We start from the raw sequence: 23112 nt of genomic DNA on the forward strand, positions 1-23112 counted from the left end.
TAAGCGAGTTACTCAACGACCTCCTGTTAAACCTGCCGATTATCATCTCGCTGGAGCTGGAATCCCGTCCTCCCATTGGTCCGCTCCGGCGTTGCGTCATCTTTGCCGGTCCTGGACTTGTTTACATCTGGTAGCGTTTATGTCACAGATGTTCGCCGCCTGAAAACTCGAACTCCAACATTCCATTTTGTTTTTTTTTTTAAACCACAAAGACGCAGAGTCTCTTGTTGGCTGTTTTCTCCTGACAACAGTTGGCGTACAGGTGTTCCTGAGGTTGAAAATGTTCTCTCCGTGAGGCTCGAGTGTCTCCTCCTCAGCGGCGTTTGTCACCTGATCTCTGGAGGAAATTGGCTGCTCCATGGAACCGGGTGACAGTCAGCTATTGTACGTTAAGCCGCGCAAATGGGACCATGTCAAAGGGAGGCTCGGGGAACACGTTTGTATTGTGAGTTCAACCCACCAGAAACTGATATTTAACCCGATGAAGGTGTTGAACAGCTGAGTCATCTCGTCGGCGCGTGAGTAGACACGATCATGTCGGAACCGGCCCGCTCTCTGCCCTTCTTCAAGAGACTCAGCTATGCAGTGGGCCACTTTCTCAACGACCTGTGCGCTTCCATGTGGTTCACTTACCTGCTCATCTTCTACCACTCGGTGCTGGGCTTCGAGACCACGTATGCAGGTGAGGAAAGAAAAGCTCTGCAACTCGCGAGGTGAGATGTGCCAGGTTGAAAGTTTTACACTCACACCGACTCCACTTCTTAGATTTTGTGACTTTTTAAGAAATGTTTTCTGGGTTAAAGGGAAAATAAGGCTGCAGTGGAGTAGTGTGTATGTATATATATATATATATATATATATATATATATATATATATATACTCCGTCAAACTCTGATAACAAGTCTCCGAATATATATATATATATATATATATATATATATATATATATATATATATATATATATCAAAAGCTTTTCTCTGAATTATTGGGTGTGGAGTCAATATTTTATTTTTTAAATTCCTATAGGATCTTTATGATGTCACTTCCTGGGAATATAACTTATATTTTTGGCCTCTTTTCTCAACTGGTCGACTTCAAAGTTGTCATAAAACAGAAGCGTCGACGTTATGGCAGTCCAGTAAAAATGTGACTCACCTGCTAAAATTAGGAAGTGAAATACCAATGCAAGCACAAATGACAAATTGTCACAGTCAAACATCGCGGATGATTCATTTTCCCATCATGTTCTTCATCATGTTTCAAACTCCTCTCTCGCAGTATGACTTTCAAGGTGATCCGATACTGTTCATATAACCATATGAGAAAACATCATCCGAAAATGAAGTGTGAAAAGCTCCACTTGGAAACCCAAACTCAACTTGAGTGATAGTTCCCACCGGTCACTGTCCACTTCACACACTTGAGGTTCTGTCTGCGGATAAACCTCCAGATTATACTGCTGCTTCGTCACCTGCTTCCTATGTCGACTGAACTCTGATAACAACTCACCTCCTCCATAGCTTCTGTTGTCACCTGCCCAAACTGAAGCGCTCCCTCATGCAAACTAGACCTTTAACAGGGCACTTGTTCCTTGATGCAAACATGGAACTAGACCTTTAACAGGGCACTTCAGTTCAGCAATAGCTGCTGCGTGGTCGTCATCTGAAAATACCTGTGTACAGTATGTTTGACTGACTGACTTGTGCCAGAAGAAGTGACCTCAGAACATCATCATATTGAAGTTGAGATCTAAATGTCATGTCCTGAGATTAAACCTGAGTATCAGCAGGAATCACATTTGGCCTCAGCTTTCTGGACCCTGAATCCGCTCAGTATAACCGTTTTAATGTCCTAAAATAAGACAGAAAACACATTAATTTTAAGTAAATTCTGTAAAATCTGCTTCCACTTTATTGAAAACTTCTTGTATACCACTCTCTACAGCAAGACCCCACTGTCTCCTCTCCACTTTCACAGCGGAAATGGCTCTCTTTCTCCCTGTGTCTGCCCTCGATGTTCTCCAAGCGAGAACTGGTTCTTGTCTGACCTATATTTAAGTAAATGTTAATTGCAATATGTAAATAAAATTCTGAGCAGTCATGAGACCGACGGTATGTTTAGATCCAGCAGGAAGTCTGGAAGACGCTGACTAAACTTCCTGGTTCATGGAAGCTCAGAAGAGATAAGGAGACAGTGTGGGGATCCTAGCAGAACATGAAACTTCCATGAGCCGGATAGTAATGGAATAATAATGTCTTACCTTGAACCGTTCTCCTCACCTGTCACCAGGGGTGCTGCTGCTGGTGGGACAGATAGCTGACGCTCTCTCCACACCCCTGGTGGGTTACGAGTCGGACCACACACCCGGCTGTGGGAACTATGGCAAAAGGAAGAGCTGGCATCTCGTAGGTGAGTCCACATTCTCACTTCAGTGTGGGACAGCAGGAAGGTACGGAAGTAAATCTGTGCCACCGGATTTTGAATAAATAAGTTTCAATAGCCATTATTTTTTTAAATGTGGACTTCAAAGTTTAGTACTTTCCTAAATGGCTACCACTTTTTAAAAAAAAAAGTATTTTAAATATAAATATTGTAGTCTAATTTTACTTATAAAGTCATTATATAGATTGCCTTTTCAATCCAATGTCAACATGCTTCTAACTTTCACCCAGTCATGTGTCACTGATCATGTGACGCTCCGGTAGATGCACATGTGTCGGTGGTCTGAACTGGGTGATGATGTCTGGTTCTTTTTCCTGCTGATGTAGGCGTAGTTTCCTGCAGTTTTTTTTTTGTTGCAAACAAGGGTTTTGCGATCATGTGACCACGTATCCGGGTCGCTGCTTGCTCATAGTTCATTACAAATGCATTGGATTTTGACATCAGCTTTGACATTTGCTGCTCGGAAAAAAAGGAAAAAAAAATCCTTCAAGTTTTGATGTACCATGTGGTTATAATTGTAATACTATGTATTGAACCATATATCCTGCAAAAAAAAATGTTTTTGTAATCCTGCATGCGCTGTTGAAACACTATTATAAGACCAGAAGCCGATGCTAATAAACAGGTAGCTCCACCTTCTATCGTCTAGAACAAAATTAATTTCTATCTTGCTCACTTTTTAAAATTCTTTGCAATTTATTCACGAGAGAAAGCAGATCAAAGCGTTGTAAAGCTACCAGCGTAACGTTGTAGTAATAATAATGAATGATATTCATCTTTGTCTTGGCTTTCATGCTCCGTTATAAACTCATCCATCACAGATGCAATAAACAGCAACTGGTGACTGGTTGCGTAAGTGAAGGCTCAGAATGTGACGACTCAGAGAAAAGTCGGATGACAGATTTTTTTTTTTTTTTTTTTTACTAGATTTTCCCTGGAATGTTGTTTGTGTAATTCCGCTCATTACAGCGTGCTTTCTAGACCTTTGTGACAGTTTGGATGGTTGTGTGTCATGAACTTTGGATCGGAACAAACAGGCATGAGAGAAACCTCAGAGTAGAGATAAGAAAATAGTCGGCCCAAATCTTCAACTATGAAGCGGAAAGTGAAGTCGAAATGAAATGAAAAGGTGAAAACTTCAGTTTGAACAGCTCAGTTCTGTGGTCCCACCTAATGTTTCCCCACATTTATGGTATCTATCTGTCCGTCCGTCTGTCCATCTATCTATCTATCTATATTTTATATATACAGTATATATTTATAGACTCAGGAACGAAGAAGAATTGCAGCTCTGACCTCAACAGCACTTTGAAACACCACTAAAATCTGTTCCTTTGTTCCTTTTCCTGTTTGCAATATGTCCTGAAAATGTCAGCAACTTCAGTTTTTGGTTGCTTTCGGTAGCGGGTACAGAACTGATGGAGCTGCCGTGTCTGTTTCAGGGACGCTGTGTGTGGTCCTGTCCTTCGCCTTCATCTTTAACCAGTGTCTGGGCTGCGACCAAAACACCCCCCAGTGGGCCAGTCTCATCTACTTCATCCCCTTCATCATCATCTTTCAGTTCGGATGGGCCGCCACTCAGATATCCCACCTGTCACTCATACCTGAGCTGGTCACATGTGAGCACGCAAAGGTCGAGCTCACGGCCTACAGGTGACCCCCACCTCCCCACACACAAACGCATGCACACAAGTAGATACTTATATCTCTATCCTTGTGAGGACCTCACATTGCCATAACCCTTTCCCCAGCCTCTCACCCAAAACTTTAAACACCCAAAACAAATGGCTAACCTTAACCACGACGCTGAAGTTCCCACAAGGAGAGATAAACAAGTGCACACACCCACAGACAAGCTCAAACTCCAATTTGATCCCTCTCTTTTTCCTTCTCTGACTCCAGGTATGCCTTCACAGTTGTGGCCAACATCACAGTCTATGCTGTGGCTTATCTCTTGCTCCACCTGCAAGGGAAAGATAACTCGGATCCACTCACCGATTCAGTTGGACCAAAAGACATGTCCATCTTCAGGGTGAGCGTCACACTCTAGAGCAGCTCAGTCACAGTAACACAGCTATGTTCAAAATAAACCAGTATATTTGAGCTTGACATTCCAACGCAGCTATTTTTGTGATGTATTTTTCATTGTTTTCTGTCACCTCATTGATGAATCAAAGCATTTTTCTTCATATTTCTTCAATGTCCATAGTTCAAAATGGTCCCTTAAGTAGCTCAAAACACGCTACAATTATTTGAACTCAACTATGCAAACATGAAACAAGGTCTTTTCAAACTTGTGCATGCATGGCTTGAAATCACGCTCAGTGAAATGCGTGATTGTGAGCACACAAGCCGTGAAACTAGTCGTTCAGGCCGAGCATATTTGCATGAAGTGGCTTCCCCTTAAGAAGCATCAAAACTTCCAGTCATTTGTGATCTGATAATGTGGCCAAACCTGCTTCCCAGATCATGTTTGTTTTGGAGTCATCTTCAAAAAAAACATATCCCCCACAGAGCCTGGGCCCAAGGCTGTGGCTCCTATTTTATAATAATTCATTTCCATTTTTCAGTCAGTCAGTCACGACAGAACAAGTCATTCATTCATAAAGTAAAAGGAGGTCATGAGATTCACTTCTGTGAAGTTATGATCCAAACAAAGTCTGTTTTAACAGCCAGGTTTGATCAATTACATGTTTGGTTGGACTGGTTTGTAATGGTAGAAGCACGAGCAAAGAGAAGAAACCCAGTCCTCTGAATTCAAATAAAATGGTTATTTTATGGTGTATTAAAAATAAAAAAGGGGTGCCCCATTTTTGTGTTTTCCATAGAACGTGTTCGCATTGTGCAATATTAAAAGGTCTGTTCAATGCAATAAAACTAACCGGAGTAGGTCACGTTGTCAGCAATTTGGCAGCAAGGTCGGATTTTTGTTTATTGTTTTAAAATGGCAGAAGCTCACAGTTATGACTGAAAATAAAAATGCCAATAAGGCGTGTACAAGTTTGTCCGCTGCATACTGTTTCTCCGGTGACGTTATATGAAAAACCGGATTGAGAAATTCCAGCTGTAATGATTAGCTGCGGTGACACTGGAACTAAATAATAATAATAATAATGAATGATTAAAACATAGATTAGTAACCGCAGTTGCCGAATGGCCTAAACTTTCTTCCAGTGTTCTGTTTTTTTTTTAGCTCAGTAAGTGTCGTTGGTTAAAACGCTCAAAATGGTTTTAAAAAGATGACAGAGAAAAGAGCGTTTTTTTCGCAATTTTTTTTCTCCTTGTGTGATGTAAACTCTGTATTCATTGCTAACTGGAAACGTGCTACGTGAAGTCCACAACTTGTTTCAGAAATATTTGAAAGACAGTGATTCTGTTCCAGTCTGAGCTGTGTTTTTGCCCCAAACTGTGTCATGGTGAATTGAAGTATCCGCCTCCCAGAACCTGGCTCTGATCGTGCTGGGCATCGGCATCGCCTTCTCCACCATCTTCCACCTGGGCACGGCGGAGGGGAGGCCAGAGGGAGAGCAGGAGGAGGCTGAGGGCGAGAAGACCCCGCTGCTTCATCGTCGTCAGAAGAACTTTCCCCTTCTCCTGCAGTGGAAGTGCTGGCTGAGGCAGCCATCGTTCTACCAGGTCTGTGGAGGATCCCATGTGAAGATGAGCTCACTTCCTGTTTGGACGACGTTGTGCGTCTGTGTGTTCAGGTGGCTGCTCTCTACATGTGCACCAGACTCATAGTCAACCTGTCGCAGACCTACATCTCCATGTACCTCACCAGCTCACTGCGGCTGTCCAAGGTAAGGAGCTGGCTCTGCGTCTTCAATCTCCTCCACCTCTTCACTCCTTCCTTGTTCTCCCGTCAGAAATTCATCGCCACCATTCCTCTGCTCATGTACATGAGCGGGTTCCTGTCCTCCTTCATCATGAAGCCGCTCAACAAGCTCATCGGGAAAAGCGTACGTGACTTCCTTAACTCCATCTGTCTGACAGATGCTTCCACACGGTGAAGACTCCTGTGATCCTTCAGTCATAAGCTTCTCCTGGCTGAGCACTGATTTATGGTCCTTATCTACTTTATTAAAGTTATGGGGTTTATGACCGTGCAGGCCACGGTTTGCTCTTTGCTTGAACCGCATGAATGAGTAGCAGTGAACATGAAGATGTTTATGGCCTGTTACTTTCCTGTGTCTTCCGTGGACGGTGCAGCTGACCTACTTCCTGGGCCTGCTGCTGATCGCCATCTTCTCTGGCTGGGTTCTACTGGACCCCTGCATGAGCGAGCGGGTCTACGGTGCTGCTGTCCTGCTGGGGGCGGGCTCCGCCACCATCCTGGTCATATCCCTGTCCATGACGGCCGAGCTCATCGGGGACCAGACGGTAAGCTTTGTCGCCATGACTATATATATATATATATAAAATGATAACATCAACAAAAATATGGAGGAATCCCTGAACAAAAGCAGCCAGGGTTTCCACTACACACATATATATATATATATATATATATATATGTATATATATATATATATATATATATATCTTTTTGACACTACACAGTCAGAACCGGTTTTGTGTGTATATATATATATATATATATATATATATACACACACACACAGGGGTATGAATATATATGTGTATATATATATATATATATATATATATATATATGTGTATATATATATATATATATATATGTGTGTATATATATATATATATTTAAGCCCAAAATTATTCATACCCCTGTCAAAAACGAGGTATTCCTTATTTTTCTCTTTCTTCTTTAGTATTTCACCGTAGATTTGACATAAATAATATATGTGGGCCAGTCTGAAACTATGACCAGTCATGTCATGTGATGTGTGTCAAAATTATTCATACCCCAGTGATACTAAGACTGATATCCACAGGATATTCAAGCAAACTGTCGTCTCTGAGAGTCTGAGTTTGCATTTTGTTCTTTAACCAGACTATAAAAGTTGACTTGCTTGTTACATTTCAGTCATTTTAGAGTCAACACAAGACTTGCCATGGCAAATAGCTCAGTGAGGACTTGAGAACACGCATTGTAAATGCTAAAAATGAAGAAAAGGGCACAAAAAAATTCCCAAACAATTTCAGGTGCCAGTAGCAACAGTGTTAAGTATCATCAACAATTTCAAAAACCTCAAAGGACGTGGACGGAAGTCAATAGTCTCACCTCAGCTGGCTAGAAAGATCAAGTGGGATGTTGAATGCAATCCAACGACGACTACCAAGGCTGTTCTGAGGGAACTGCGTTCGAGTGCTGTGACTCTATCAAGGCAGACACTCCAGCGGATACTGCACCAAAGTGGCCTCGACCATGGACGTCGACCAAGGAAGACCCCTCTGCTTCAACCAAAGTATGTAAAAGCTTGTCTGACCTTGGCAAAATCACCTGTAAAGAAAGATCAAAGCTTTTGGTCGTCTGTTCTGTGGTTAGATGAAACAAAGATGGAGCTTTTTGGGCACAGAGATGTGGCTTTCATCTGGAGAGAGAAGGGCGATGCCTTTAAACCAAAGAACACTCCCTCCTGTGAAACATGGAGGTGGAAGCATCATGCTGTGGGGCTGCTTTTTTGCCAGTGGACCTTGGTTAAAGTGGAAGGAATCATGAGGAAAGAGCAGCACATGAAGATTCTTCAAGAAAACCCCAAAACCTCATCTGAAGCTAAGGGCCAAGGAGGTGAAGAAATGGTTCCAGGACAATGATATTCATGTTATGAAGTGGTCAAGTCAAAGTCTTGATTTAAACCCCATCGAGAACCTTTGGATGGAGCTCAAGAAACGGGTGACAGCACGGAAACCCCCAACCACAAAGATCTGGAGACATTTGGAAAGGAGGAATGGTCCAAAATTCCTGCCGATATATACAGGAAGCTTGTGAGCAATTATAAAAATCTTTGGAGGCTGTGATAAAAAATAAGGGGTTTGCAACTGAGTAATGATTTTTCTGTTTTCACCCTGTTAAAGATGTTTATTTACACTTTCTATCTTAAATAAATTGGTTATGGCTTCAGTCTTTCTTGTGTGTCCTATTTAAGTAGAATCTGAAGCTCATGTGTAACTGAAAAAAATAAGGAACTGTTTGTTTTTGATGGGGTATGAATAATTTTGGTATTAAGTGACATATATATAACTAAAAATCTATGTGTAATTATATAAAAAGTATATAGAAATAATGATTGAAAATTAAGAAGGCATATTTAAATAATGATAATGCAATGGTTTTCTAGTTTTAGCGCTTTTTTTCAGATACTCAGACACTTTACAGTCAGTTTTCAAAAGCTATTCTGAAAAGGTGGGTTTTGAGTTGACTTTTGAAAGAGCTGAGCTGAACTTTTGTACATATTATTATTTTTGTTTCACATCCTCCAGTCTCTCAGTGGCCACCCTGTTTTAATACAGATTTATGGAGTATTTTATGAGGCATTTCAGTCATTATATTTATTATTACATGTGAATTGAATCTTTTTTTTTTTTTGCAAATTAATGTTGTCTTTACAGGGTGTGAATGTCTTAAGTCTTCTTCTCCTCCTTGGAGATTAAATCGATGGGAAAAAAAAGTGGAAATGTCACCAGTTTCGTCCGATGATCCAAAATAGATTATTAAAGAAGTTCGAGTAAAAAAAGAGAGAACTGAAAGTGCCTTCAGTTTCACGCTGCCAGATGGGCCACCAGACGGTAGCCATGACGACCACCTCCTGAACTCGTGCAGTATAATCCATTAAGTTCGACTTTCAAACAAAACCTTCATCGTATTTTTATACAAATGTTATTAATAAAGTAATGTAATGCATGAAGCTCATTTATGATAAAAATGTGTGCCGGTCAAATTATATTTAGAAAGTCAACAAATGATCTGTTTATACTAGGTGGCGCTGTAGCTTTAGAAATGATGCGAGGTTTCATTGAATTAGTTCAAAGTCCCAACATTTTACAGCAGACAGCGCCATCTGGTGGCCTCTGAAAATCTGGACACTGTTTTATGAAACCTCATCGACCTGTCACTACTCCTGAGCTTAGTCAAGTAGTGTTTGACCTGTTCAAAGGTGTGTCACATGAGCGTTGAGTTTGGAGATGGTTGCCATGGAAATGACTCATTTTTCTTCCTTCTGCAGCAAAGTGGAGCGTTTGTTTACGGCGCCATGAGCTTCACCGACAAGTTCGCTAACGGCGTCGCTGTCATGCTGATCCAGGCCCTGAACCCGTGCCCGTGAGGAGCGCACACACACACACACACACACACACACACATTTCATACACCACATGTCACAGCCGTCGAACTGCGGTCCTTGAGTGACGGCTGTGTCTGTGTGTCCTCAGGACGGCGCTGGACTGCAACACCCCAGTGTGGTTCTACCACAACGTCATGGTGGCGGTGACTGGTGGAGTCACTGTGGCTGCCGTGCTGGTGCTCTGCTCCCTCCTCATCTGGCCCATCAAGCTCAGACTACGTGAGTCTCTCTCTGGTGTACAGTATGTCTGCAGCACAGAGGTGCACGGCCCCGGGGCCACACACGGCCCTCACGACGTCAGAGCCAAAGTGCTACACTTGAATTGTTGTTGATGGAATTTTTTAAGCTGAAATCCTTTTCTTTTCTTTCCTAGATCAAAAATATTGAACTAAATACCCTGTAATAAAGTGCCTTTTAAAGATCATATTCTGTTGCCAAGATATTCACCACTTGCAAAGATCGTGATTTCTCATTTATGTTCGGTCTCTAAATAAAATGAAATAATGTATGATCAAATAACACATGATATGCATGTCAAGTCATGGTGTCATGACATGTTTCCCTATTGTTACTAAGCCACAAAGTGTTTTTAATGTGTCTTTCTGTCTTTAGTGTTGCCAGTGAGTGGTCTGGGTCGGGTCCCGTTGCATCGAGTTCAGTGTTCTTTTGAGGCATTTTTCATCCGCGGAGTTGTGCATGACGTTTACCACCAAGAACAGCGCATGATGATTCCTGGACATGAGAAATGTCTCTTCTGATCAGTCAGTGTGCACGCACCTGAGTCAGTGCTTTACCCGAGAGAGTGGGAGAATGAAGGGGAACAGTGAGAGCACACTGGAGCTGTGGTGGAGGGGAAGAAGCTATTGCTGTGTCTGGGGGGGGGTCTTTGTCCGCAGGGCCGTGTGGCACCTGCCTGAGGTGAGGGGGGTCTCTGATGATGTTCCCTGCCCTCTTCATGGTCCTGGTTTTGTCCAGTTCCTGAGGGTTGAGGGCTGGGGACATTGACCACTCGGCAGTCCGCTGCAGTCTCTTCCCATCCGGCTGTGTGGCCGCTGCACACCACCCAGTGATGGAGGTGTGGGACTGGATGGTTGCCGTTTAGAAGTGAAGCACAGGAGACTGTGTCTCCTCGACTGGGCAGGATGCAGGTGATGTTCCCTCTTCAGGTCCTGGGAGATTGTTGTTCCCAGGAATTTGAAGTCCACGGCTGCTGCTTATGGTGAGGGGAAGCCTCCTGACGTCCACTGTCATCTCCACTGTCTTGCGCTCGGAGGTGCAGTTGTTGGTGTAGAGGGAGAAGATCAATACGCTACATAATTCGACATCATAAATGTGGTCACCCTTGACTGAAAGGTCTCTTCTATAGTGCATTATTACTACATAAGAGACCATCATGCATTTATAAGGCATTATACAAGGTGTTATGAACATTCATAATAATGTGTGGTCACTTGAGTTTATAAATATTTTACATAAATAAATATAAACATAAGTTATTTATAATCTAGAGACCTGAACCATAACCCTTAAGCTAACCACATAGTATATTATTACAAATTATGCACCTGATGAAAAATGTCAGTACACGATTATGAAGAGTCATAAATGCTCTTGATTTCTTAAGAACGCAGTAATAATGCATTATACATGAGACCTCTACGTAAAGTGAAAACAGATATTTTATTCCCCTCGCTATTTATAAACCATCGCTATTACAACAGTATTGCTGTTTTAGCGGTCGCAACAGCCGCCACCGTCCAACCACAACCAGCTGAGATGAACACGATATATAATATTTGCCCGACAGATCCAGTATCGTCCAGCGACTCTTTTTTTTTTCGTTGTATCTACAGATTCGCGTCTCACGGTCTCTTGACCATTTCAAACATGGCGACCGCGGCCCACAATCCACTGGAAATCACGTGGCCTTTCGAGCCTCGCAATATTCGCGCGACACACCTCCGCGCCGGCTCGATCGCAAGAACCAACTCTCCTTATTGTCCTCGCCGAAGAAGAAACGCTTGCATTTCTTCCATGTCGATTCGGCCGTGAGCGATTTTTGCAATGGCTGCCGTCGTAACTCAACTCAAGATTTTGCTCGCTCGTGACTGTCCAGTGGGTGGCGCCGTGGGCGTCAGACCCCATTCGGTCCCCCAGACAAGGGTCACCTTAAATGGTACCGGTCGGATCGGTTGGTCCGAACCATTTCGGTGGAAACGCTAAAATATAAAGGTACCGACTCGGACCGACCATCGTGAAGGCCTGGTCCCTGGTGTTTACAGGTTTATTAATGCCATATCCATGTGCGTTGTTTTGAGTGTTGACAACAAGTTGGACTGACAGTGTGATTGTGTGTTCAGGGGTTGTGGCTGAGGCGGTCTGTGAGGAGGCCAGTGTCAACTGACGCGTCCATGACGTCGCCTTCACCACGGCTTCACTGGCGAACAGAGGACGATCAGGCCTCCAATGGAAGGACAGGCATCGACCGGGAGAGTCTTAACCAGGGGAGCCGTCTGCCAACAGCTGCTTGCTGTGGGAGCTCACTACACACGTGACTGCTGTGAAACATGTCTATGCAGTGGGGGAATATAGAGGGGAAAAAAGGGATGAATCACAAGGGAATATTTTAAATATGAACTGAGGGAAAGCTGCATTATCTGTAACTTGTACGGGGATAAACTTGTGTCAATGTTTGTGGTCTACCAGGTTCACCAAACACAGCGAGCCAACCACATGCTTCAGTAACACTCTTTCATTCTTTAAATGGGGATTTAAATCGATTTCACACCTCAGAGAGAAGCTCGGTGGCTTCTGGGGATTATTTTTCTGCATTTCATGCCTCAAACTGTGACCTGGCAGAACTGCCGCTCATCCTCTGAAGATGGAAAGATTTGAAACTCCAGCAGTGGTGAACCGTCCGAAACGGGAGCACTTTGAGAGAAGGTGTCTCACATGAATGCGCCAAAGATTCACCTCTTTTGATTTGTCCTCTACTTTTGAGGATATTTGGAAGGAATATATAGTTTTTATCGCTGTGATGTATTGTCTGTGAGGAATCATAACTACAGCTCTGTTGTGTTTGCTTTATAGGAAACTAATGAACACTATCTGTGCTAACTAACTAAAGGGAACACTGAGATGAAACAGTGCAGTTTGGTGAGGGAAAATGCTGTTTACAGCCCTGCATGCACCTCAGAACAGGTGTGAATCTTCAGGCAGTGAAGCGTGTCACACGTCTCTGCTGAAGGCCTCTTGTGATTTGTTATTTTTGTTAACTTCTGGAATCAAAAACCAAATGACTTCATTGAATTCCAAAAAGGGATCAACACTTATTGTCTGCTAAGTGACAGGGAATCAAGCCAGTGGCTATGACGCACATCTGAAATGTCTATTCTTTCTCTTTTTCATGAACATAAATGCCTGTGAATGTGTATTAAATCTGTTCATAAATACAAATGTACCCAAGTTATATTTTATTAAATGTCAATCACCTGTTGCTTTATGTTCAACTGCGCAAAAACCTCTGCTGTACACGATGTCTCCTATGGGTGACGCCGATTCAAGTACAACACTTGTGTCAGCAGTGGCGGTTTTAGATACATTTAACAGGAATAAAACCAACAGACTATGTTGACGTGCATAGAGCAGAATGACAGTCTGAGTGAAGTTACCTCCTTTTTTTGTGTCTAAAAAACTGACAAAAAAATTTGGCTTAGTTGGGATTTGAACCTGTACAGTTGACTAGCACCTGAGCGCTCTCTTCATCTGTGTGAGCTGTTCTCTCACAGCTGGTGCCCCCTTTCTTATTCAGGATCCAGAATTTTACTTGAATGAATTCAGACAATCTGATTTATACGGACAAATAAACAAAAAAAAATTGCTGGTCAATAAGAAGCAAGTATTGCTCTAAGTCATGCAGTCATTGTGAGACTAATGTTCATGATCTTGGCTGATAAAATGAGAGTGTGTGCTGCTGGAGGAATAGAACATGAACCAAAAATATCTTAAGATTATTATTTATAAGCAGTCATTTCAAAACAGATGGCTCAGGTCGGTATAAATAAAACAACAGTGACACACAGGGTCCCCTGTAAACACTAGGGGGCGCTGGAGTTCATCTTCTCTTGACAACTGTCCCAAAAGTTCAGTAACCTGTTGTCCTTGTTGGCACAGAAGTCGCTGAAGTCTCTGAGCAGGCGGTCGGCGAGCCTCTCGTCCCCCAGCACGCCGGTCCTCCAGGCCTTGGTCAGCATGGTGTTGTAGGCCCAGTAGTATCCCGCCTGCTCCTCGCTGCCGAACGGCCCCTGGCTGTTGGAGGTGGTGGAGTTCCTGCGGCGCCGCTGCTGCCCGCTGGAGTACTTCCTCTTGGCGTAAGGCAGCTGCAGGAAGACGGTTCCTGGGGGAGAAACGGGGGGGGGAGTGAGTCTCTGTGACTTGTGTTTACGGTACTGTGTGTCTGACCTGTCACGTGGATGTACTGAGGCTTGTTCTCCGCAGGGAAGTTGAAGGCCGAAGCGGAGAACTTGTCGTGCACGAAGCCAAACCTGTAGAGTATGGCCTCCTGGAAGAGCTGCATCCTCTCCCAGTAGGTCTCAGGTTCGAATCCTAATGTCAGAGTCCAAACATTGTTGTTGTGACTCTCTCTGCACCCACTAAATTTAAGAAGAAATCTACCTTCAAAGAGGTTGTCGCTGCCGTTCTTCAGCAGACAGTGGATGTTGAGGGGGATGAAGAGCTGGGCCCTCAGGGGGTCTCCGTACAGGTACGAGGTCATAGCAAAGGGCACCTCCAGAGCAGGGACCAGCAGGAAGCCACAGGACGCCGCCTTCCTGTGCCACCCTTGGACCTGCGCGTGACAGAGACAGGTCAGACCTGTTGGACCCGAGCTGCTCCCCACTCACCATCTCAAAGAGCACGGCGGCGGTGACGGCCATCCAGTGCAGCTTGATCTCGAAGGCGGCGTTGAGGGAGAAGTTGCCGTGGTAATAGCAGCTGCACCACTCGGTCCGGTCGCTGCGGTTGTTCACGTCCAGGGTGGCCATCTTCTGCTCGGGGACGGTGGCGGCTGCAGGATGGAGGAAGAGGTGGAGACACATGGACGTGGAAGAGAGAGAGAGAGAGGCAGTAGAAGAGATGGATGGGAGCAGGATGGGAGCGGGTGAGCATCTTATCCAGGCTGGTTATTGGTCAGATGAGCACGAACTGTGTGACTGAAGGCTTGAATGAAAAGCAAAAGCTGGACAGCAGCATGATGCGCTAAAGCTGCAGAGCGACAGATGAGGACACGCCACTGCACCGCAGCTCCTGACACCACATGCGTGAATCACATCAGTCATGTGACACCGCTGGACCGACGCCAGTCATGCTCTATACTCTAGAGGCGCTAGTGCAGCGCGGATGCGGCACCACAGTCCGCTGCCCTCTGGTTCCCAGGGTCACACCGGGGGAGATGAAGGTTTACATGGGAGGCAGCAGCAGGGTTTGGCATGTGAGATGGAGCTGCCGGCTCATTGCCTCTGACTGGGTCACAAGATGTGACTGAATTTCTGTCTTATTCAAGAGTGACTGGAATTCATTTGGGTCAGTGGGACTCGACCTGAGAGATCAGACTGATTCCTAGTGCCGTATCTTCTCTGATCGCAGCAGCTAAAACAATGAGCCTGTAGCAGACATGATGTTGGATGGAGGGTTGAAGGGTGAACTTGAAGGTGCCGGCAGAATCTGCAGGTCATGTGATCAGGGGAATTCGGAATCATAGTGACTCCACTTTTTTGGAAATTTGAGATTTCTGTGGCACAAATCCACCCTCCACTCTGTGTGACCCCGGGACTCGGGCGGCAGCCGAGCTGGACCTCAGCATCTGGAGCCGGAGCTCCTGGGTGGGAGAACCAGGATGCGTGTACCTAGCAGAGCGGCGGCCTGGCTGCGTCCTCCAAAGCTGCGGCTGAAGGAGCTGTGCCTACTTGCGTAGGAGGCTGGCCGGCTGGGCAGCCAGGGCAGCAGGAAGGCTGGGAGGTCGCACGGCCGCTGCTCTTCCAACACAAAGGCCACCTCGAACCACTTCCTCTGGAACAGAGCGAAGTCTTCCAGGGCGGCGGTGGACCAGCCACCGGCCACAGTGGGAGGCAGCTGGGTACTGGGGCCTGCCAGAAACAGTCCATGTTAGATCAGTGGTGCCAGCTGGGTTAATCCCGCCCCGACTCACCGTCCTTGTCTGCCACCATCCTGTAGAAGTAGAAGCCATACACAAAAGTGCGCATGGCATCTCCTGAAGCATGAACCACCAGTCCCTCATCCAACATCTTCTGCTCCCATGAAAAAACATTTGCACACAAACAAATCACAACACTGACAGAACCATTCCCAGATGGGAATCACTCAGTTCACCAAAACATGGGGTCGTACCTGCATGACGTCCACAGCCATGCCTGGGGTGGACACGCCCTCCACGTTGTTCACCAGCCAGTGAACAACCTCAGCGCTGATGAAGACGTTCAGAGGCAGACCCTTCTGCTCCGGCAGGAGCTGCACCCCAGTTCTGGAACCACAAACTGCATTGTTGTTTGCCAGAAACCAACGTTTCACGTCTCTGGTAGAAGCCGCTGGTGTCTGACAGACTGCTCTGCCACCTTTTTTTAGGGGTTAAATTGAGCCATCTGTCTGCTGTATCTCATGTCTCTTAACAGTTGACTTTAACTATGGACCTGTCTGAACACATTTCCTAGATGCTACTGAAGAAATATTAGAAATAATGTGAATAAATGATCATTTAGTCATATTCTATTCTCTGAATCATGATACAAAATATCAGTCCTCGATTTTCGCAATTCTCTCTACTAAAATGGTTGTTTTTCGTTGCCTTATTGAAGATTTCACCAATACTTTGACCGCGCTAGAATTTGTTCCCTAACTGATGCCGGGGTCGTAGCATTAGCGCTGCCTGTGAGAGTGTGTCCGTGATCAGTGAACCCTAATGGGGACGCGGAAGAGGACGCCGCGGCCAATACGGTAGTGTTGATATGAACCAAGGCAGACGGCCGTGTCAGAGAACCTATGAGGACTACTCCATATAATAAAATAAACACAGAACCAGAGACTCAGAGTCGACCAGTGTCATTATCAAAGGCTCCCCATATTATAAATACGTTTAAAACTACGATCGTGAACCAAAGTCCACCATACTCTCCACAGCTGTCACACGCTGGTGACAGCTGTCAAACACTGCAGAGCTGGAGAGCGCGGTGCGCCGTCGCGGTCCTGTCGTGTTCACATGTGCAGGTCCAACGCGGCGAGAGAGTTGCATGTTTATCAAATGTATCGTGAGATGCAGAATCGTCACCGTGGAGATTGTGTTTGGTGGTATATCGTGTTATCACCCATCCCTAATCCTGAGTCTAAGATTCATAGGTTCAGAAATGAAAAGACTTATTACGCATTTTAAGGAACAAGCATTAAATCAATAAAACAGGTAGATATGGAAAGATATAAACACCAATTCGACATCACCTAACCAACTACAAATCTTACGTCGGATGTTTAATGGCGTCCACAATCTCCATGAGCGTTGAAGAGGAAGACAGAGCGGAAGCTCCCGCAGCCGAGTGTCCACTGTCAACAAACCAGTTCAAGCTAGTCACACGGCCCCATTACACTCATGAGCAGTGTCATGTAAGGACCTGGATTCAGTGGTGGCGGTGGCATCTCCTGCAGAAGCCGCTGCAGCCCCTGCGGTCACAGCAGACAGGACGCCCCTGTCAGCAGCCTCAGCAGTGTCAGCAGGTAGCTACACAGAGGCACAACTTGTGTTAAAGTGCGGTTCACCACGGTCAGTCTTCTGGATGGAGGATGTTGTTAGCACTGCTAGCATGAAGAACTGTAGAGTTAGTCAGGGTACGCCTCATGCCACTGTGAACTCTGTGCATGTCATAACAATGTTTATATTGCTTTACACCAAACAAAAAACATGACACTGACACAGAACTGAACTTTAGACACTGAAAGTGAATAAAAACTACTACTTCAAAACAATATTAACAGATAAACATTCAGGTTTCTCTATTTCTATAATTCGCCTGAGGATGGTTTCAGTGTTAGAGGCATGCTCATGCTGTGATTCACAGTTAGTCTCAAGGCACACACACACACACACACACCTTAAAATGCCGACACATAGACATGGCATCCTTGACGCTCCATTACTGACCTGAGAGTGATAGACGTAGGAGGAGCGAGGGCTACGAATAAAATCCAAAATAAAGGCAGCATCCTGCAAGCGCACAGTACAGAGCAAAAAAACCCAGCATCAACAAAGCCCAACCACAGAAGGAAAGGAAGGAAGAACCCAGCACACGCACACCAGAGCCCTCATTTGTACCAATTTGTGCAAAGTCAAACACAAACACAAAGCCAGTGTTGCGCTCACCTTTCGTGGGCTGTCTACATAAGTGGAGGTTGTGACCACGCTGGACAGCTCGCTGACCACGGCGGCGGCGGGCTTCACCTGCTGCTGCTCCTCCAGCGTCCTGCCAGTAATTCAGATTGGACATGAGAGATCGGGAGCATGCAGGGTTACAATCAAAACTGCCACTGACTTCTGGTTCTGCTCCATCTCCAGTAGCGCCGACAAAGCCGAGGTGCCTTTCTTGCCTTGTGGTGGTCCAACGGGCTCGGTTGGATATGAAGGCAGAGGGCTGCTCACCTTCATTGGAGTTCCCTTCTGCTTTAAAAAGGTTCAGTCGGTGGTTTGTTTCCCCCAATTTTTTTCATTTCAACATTCACTTTCTTAGTCAGTATCTTGGACTTACTCTGATGATCCTGTCGGAGCGGTGGCGCCGTCGAATGCGGTTTAAACCCTCCAGGAAGCGGATGAACCCATCCAGCAGGATCCAGTCCGCGCTGCCACCTGAGCCATTGTTTGCTCCGTCTCCGTACACATCCCAGTGTCCCTCTCCGTCTGCCACTCGCCGGGCACCTCCAGCAGGTAGGAGGAGGAAGCGAGTCCTCCAGAACTTCAGCGAGTCAATTAAACTAAAGAGACAGCCAAATAGAGCATGTGACATATATGCCTTTTCCATGATAGTTTCTCAGACAGGTAGACATTCTACTCATTCTGCACAACTAGGCTTCATGAAACAGTCCTTATTTTCAGAGGCCACCAAGTCGCACTCTTGAGTTAAAACTGATGTCAGGTTTCCTTAAAATGGTCGTTCAAATCCAAAGATTTTAGAGCAGAGAGTGCCATCAAATGGGGCCAGAAAATAAGGGCACTGTTTCATGAGATCTCACCAGCCCATCATGAGCAGCATCACAACACCATCTAGCAGCAACTTGTTAGAAGACAGCTACCATGAAAATATGCACTAGGAAGATGCAATCTTTGTAACATTTCTGCAGCACTAGAAGTGTTTTTAAAAGAAAATCCAATGAAGTTATGTAAATATTTCAAGTTAAATAAAGTATATATCTATTGAATAATCATAACCTACACAAAATATGTTCTAGAAAGGTTGGATATTAATGATAAATAAAGATTTGCCATTGCCTTTTTTCCTTGTACGTGATCTGTTCATCACTTTGCTAAAGTCATTTTAATGTAGAAATGTCCAACTTGTCCACTGCTGATGCGCACATACCTAAAATCTTCAGAACCAGCAGAACAGATGTACTGATCCAGATAGTTCCACTTGTATTCTTCCAGTCGTTCATGGCCAAACTCCACCCAGCAAGGCACAAACTGAGCATCATAGTGAGGGGGACAGAGACTGTAGCTGTACTGGATCTGCGCCGACTCACATGGGTACCTCAATTCACACAGAAATATTTTATTAAAACAATATTTTTGCAAAGTACTACACAGAATTAGACCCACTTTGGTAAGTATCGAGTGACAGTGATGATCTTGTCTTTGAGGCAGACTTTGTGGAAAGTGCGACCCATGCTCAGCCAGTAAACAGTCTCTTCTTCTTCTGCCCGCCGCAGAGACACCAGACCTTGATACATGGGTGGACACACCAAAGTGAATCCATACTGAGTCTTAAATGAGCAATCTTCAAATGCCATTCAGTGTACCTCTGGTGTAAAGAGGGCTGCTGCCAAGGGGTGTGGCCACTTTGGGTTGTGACTTCCTGTTGTTGTTGGTCTGGACGATGATTTGATAACCTTGCATCAACCTCTGACAGATGAACTCCTCAAACACCTGGGTGGCACTCATCACTGGAGCATCATCTTCCCTCCTGGGAAACAGAAGGAATTTTTGGCATAAATTTAGTAGTAGACAATAGTGGGTGCAACCATTGTGAAGAACACAAGTGATCACCTCTCCAGGTCACTGTGTGGAAGCAGGTCGTAGCAGCCTTCAGTGTAGTCATTCTGAAGTGTTTGTCGGTCAGGGAAGTAGTCAGTGGTCAGAGGCAGACAAGCTGGAGTGGTGAGGGACTTCCAGTCCACCCCGACTGTGCAGCAGAAGCTGGGCACTGTCGGAGGCGTAGACAGCAGCAGGGCTTCAGCAGAACCCAAACCACACAGACACACAAAACCCCAGCGCAAAGACAAATGCATGTACATGAGTGTGGAGGGGGAGGAGGGATGGACAAAGAAGAGAGAAGCAGAAAGGGTTGGGGGGGAGAAAACAGGGATGGATTGGGAAGACAGAAAGCGACACGGTGATAAAAGCAAATAAAGGTTGAAAAGAGAAGAGGGGGAAGAAAAACAGGAGAGTGTTACTTGGACTGTCCGGACACTGTCTGCTGATGACTGCACCAGAACGTGCCGCGGTGCAGCAGTGAACAAACATGCAGATTGCGATGCTCTGTGATCAGATCAGAAGAAATTGTGCTCAGGCCCAGTGATTGTGGTGACTCGGCCAAATCGACCTCATGCAAACACATAGACATGATTCAGAAAAATCTCATTCAAATAACATGAAACCGTGAAAGACAGAATTAACCCAATATCACATGCAGCACTAAGATTCATCAAAGAGGGTGACAGCAAACCAGTGACGGTGGGAGAGAGGTTAAAATTAAACTAGAGGATTCAAACAACCTGATATATTCCAGTTTAAAAGCCACAGTGATTGACTGGAAGCCCGGTGAAGGGAACAAGAAAGTAGTGGGGAGAGCATTAAAGAGGTGATAGAGACCAGAAGGAGCAGGGAACCTCAAACCTCAAGACCTCAATAAGTAGTTTAGAGCAGCGACCCCCGGAGACAGACGTCTCTTGTCCCCTGCACATGCTGAATAAGTCTCCAAAGCTACAAGAAACCTCAGCTGGATGTTTACACTGCAATCAACTTCATCATCAATATTGCCTTTCATCCTGACATGGGAATAAATGGCAATCACGTGAAACATGCTTTGATTTTAATCCGTGTTAGTGTTCAGGACTTACTCGGGTTGGCATTGCTTAGAGAGAAGTCTTCAAACGCGGAGCCTCTGCTGGTAAGAGACGCTGCGAGGATAGATGCAAGGAGGGAAGAAGAGCAGTGAATAGATGAAGCCAATTGTCAGGCAAGCGTTTTACAGCAGTCAACCAATGTTTGACGCTTAGCAAATGGATGGATGACCTGCTCCTTCCAAGTTTCAATTCACACGGTTAAACTGGTGAAGAGTATACATGCATTACCAGAGTCTCAACACCATCGAGTAAGTTCCCATGGCAACAGCTGACAGAATAGAAGTATTAGTGAGCGCATTCTGCAACAGGCTGTCAAACCCTGTCCTACACCAGATGTTATGATCAGCCAGTTCTAGAGTTTTTGTCGCCAATACTGGAGGCCACTTAGTATTTCGCCCTTGTCATGTTGGCATTCTATAGCCAAGTAATTTCATTTTAAAAGTAATCCTTCTCTAGTCAGATTATCAGACTGAAAACCAGCACCATTATTGCTGCTTGGACTTCCCGGGAACTCTTCCACTCCTCCACTGATGTACAGACCGTTCTCCGCTCCCTGCCTGGATGTCGTTCTCCTGAGTGCGACCAGACAAAGGAAAAGTGAGCGGACGAATCGAGCATGAGACCACCGGTATGTTGAACCTTCCAGTGGCCTCGTGGTAGGCCAGCTCCAGCAGTTCGGCCGAGGTGTGGGCTGGATCTCTTTGCTGGCTTCCTTGCAGCTCTGCCATATTCTGTCTGGTCTGGTGATGGATCTGAATAGCCTCACCAGAAGGTCCTGAAAAAGCCCAAGAGCTCAGTTCCATTACTATCGACTAGCTCAAAAAAGACAGGAGCAGTGGTGGAAAGTGCCAGCTGGACAATCTTTTCTAAATGTTTTCAGGAGTGACATTATGTATCCTCTCGCTTTTTGAAGCTGATAGGTGAAAATCACTGCCCTTTCTACAGGCAGAATGCTCCAATGCGGCTCAGAGACCAGTGCAGCTTACACCCTTAGGGTGAGGCAACTGAAATTGTGGGAGTCTGCTTACCGACTGGGAAGGTGTGCATCCAGCGACGGCGGTTTGAGGTGAGTTTCATGGGCATCCTTGACGGTGTGAAAGGGTTTATCAGTGCCCTCTGTGGGGTGTAACCCCCAGGCCTGATGTGCAAGGTGGACTCTGCACTCCCCACAGTGAACCTGCCAGGCGCACTTGAGTCCCGCTGAGAGTCCATCATCTTCTCCAGCAAGTCTAAAAAGAACAAATGTAAATATAAGCAAAAAATATCCAATAAAGAGCATCCAGCTTCTCACCTCTCGTGCTTGTGTAACCAAGAGAACTGCTGACTTCATACTGGGCAGGAGGCATCCGTGGTATCAGAAGCATGTTGGACACTGGGCCAAGACTATCATCAGATGCTAAACTACGTTGCTCATCTGTACGGACAGGAGGCGACGTGCCAATCCCACTCCCGACATCCACAGACCCCCAGCTCTTCCTCCCACTGGTCTCTTTCTCGCGACCCATCCTAAAACACACAGTTACTTCAGCTCAGCAGGCGACTGTCAAACAGACACACCTCAGCTCATACCTGACGTTGGAGCTTCTTTGAACCCGAGAAGGTCCAGGTAGTCGAAATACCTGCGCATCGTGAGCATCATAGTCCACCTGTATGGGCAGGCTGTTCTCAGAGTCCTTTGGCGCACACAAACCTAGAGGACAATGAATTGAACTAACAGGAGAACAATGATGCAGAAGTGGAAATGAAATACATTTAAAGTAACAACTTACTGTTATCTTTGTTGCTCTTTGATTTTTCAGCATGAAACTGGAAAGTAAATATTATTCAGTACAACACAATGTAAACATTTCAACCACGATAAAACAAGTTTCATCTTACCTTACGGCTTGCCAGTTTGATTCGCGGGGTGAAGGAGCTACAAGCATTGTGGCTTTTGGAAGTGTAAAAACTGCAGACATGCAACAGAATTGTCAAAACATTTTTTTCCACCACACAACCACACAATAGTGTCA

General features: G+C 45.2%; 2 protein-coding genes across 4 annotated transcripts in view; one reads left to right on the forward strand and one right to left on the reverse strand.

The window, feature by feature from the left end:
• LOC128769171 (major facilitator superfamily domain-containing protein 12-like) lies at positions 1 to 13580 on the forward strand. 2 transcript variants are annotated; one of them, XM_053882550.1, is made up of 12 exons: positions 1 to 384; positions 488 to 682; positions 2292 to 2411; positions 3887 to 4097; positions 4347 to 4476; positions 5886 to 6080; positions 6152 to 6244; positions 6311 to 6403; positions 6654 to 6824; positions 9590 to 9684; positions 9795 to 9925; positions 12067 to 13580. In XM_053882550.1, the coding sequence occupies exons 2-12, from the start codon at positions 535 to 537 to the stop codon at positions 12108 to 12110; spliced, it is 1431 nt and encodes a 476-aa protein (XP_053738525.1). In that variant the 5' UTR covers positions 1 to 384; positions 488 to 534; the 3' UTR covers positions 12111 to 13580. The 2 variants fall into 2 exon arrangements, with proteins under 2 accessions (XP_053738525.1, XP_053738524.1); XM_053882549.1 differs by having other exon boundaries at positions 2 to 682; positions 12067 to 13578.
• depdc5 (DEP domain containing 5, GATOR1 subcomplex subunit) overlaps positions 13163 to 23112 on the reverse strand; it is a 15179-nt gene continuing 5229 nt past the window's right edge. The window contains exons 18-42 of one of the 2 annotated variants that reach the window (XM_053882546.1): positions 22979 to 23048; positions 22870 to 22906; positions 22670 to 22790; positions 22392 to 22606; positions 22129 to 22329; positions 21740 to 21875; positions 21584 to 21672; positions 21095 to 21154; positions 20022 to 20205; positions 19775 to 19938; positions 19575 to 19695; positions 19339 to 19506; positions 18511 to 18733; positions 18298 to 18425; positions 18129 to 18228; positions 17910 to 17972; positions 17383 to 17489; positions 17234 to 17314; positions 16112 to 16244; positions 15912 to 16011; positions 15610 to 15849; positions 14608 to 14771; positions 14381 to 14552; positions 14168 to 14311; positions 13163 to 14102 (exon numbers count right to left, since the gene is read on the reverse strand). In XM_053882546.1, the coding sequence (XP_053738521.1) occupies positions 13804 to 14102; positions 14168 to 14311; positions 14381 to 14552; positions 14608 to 14771; positions 15610 to 15849; positions 15912 to 16011; positions 16112 to 16244; positions 17234 to 17314; positions 17383 to 17489; positions 17910 to 17972; positions 18129 to 18228; positions 18298 to 18425; positions 18511 to 18733; positions 19339 to 19506; positions 19575 to 19695; positions 19775 to 19938; positions 20022 to 20205; positions 21095 to 21154; positions 21584 to 21672; positions 21740 to 21875; positions 22129 to 22329; positions 22392 to 22606; positions 22670 to 22790; positions 22870 to 22906; positions 22979 to 23048 (3520 nt within the window). In that variant the 3' untranslated portion in view covers positions 13163 to 13803. The remainder of the gene's footprint in view (positions 14103 to 14167; positions 14312 to 14380; positions 14553 to 14607; positions 14772 to 15609; positions 15850 to 15911; positions 16012 to 16111; positions 16245 to 17233; positions 17315 to 17382; positions 17490 to 17909; positions 17973 to 18128; positions 18229 to 18297; positions 18426 to 18510; positions 18734 to 19338; positions 19507 to 19574; positions 19696 to 19774; positions 19939 to 20021; positions 20206 to 21094; positions 21155 to 21583; positions 21673 to 21739; positions 21876 to 22128; positions 22330 to 22391; positions 22607 to 22669; positions 22791 to 22869; positions 22907 to 22978; positions 23049 to 23112) is intronic. The other variant, XM_053882547.1, reaches the window with a different exon arrangement.

This window comes from Synchiropus splendidus, chromosome 13, assembly GCF_027744825.2.
Source record: "Synchiropus splendidus isolate RoL2022-P1 chromosome 13, RoL_Sspl_1.0, whole genome shotgun sequence".
NCBI classification, from domain to species: Eukaryota; Metazoa; Chordata; class Actinopteri; order Syngnathiformes; family Callionymidae; genus Synchiropus; species Synchiropus splendidus.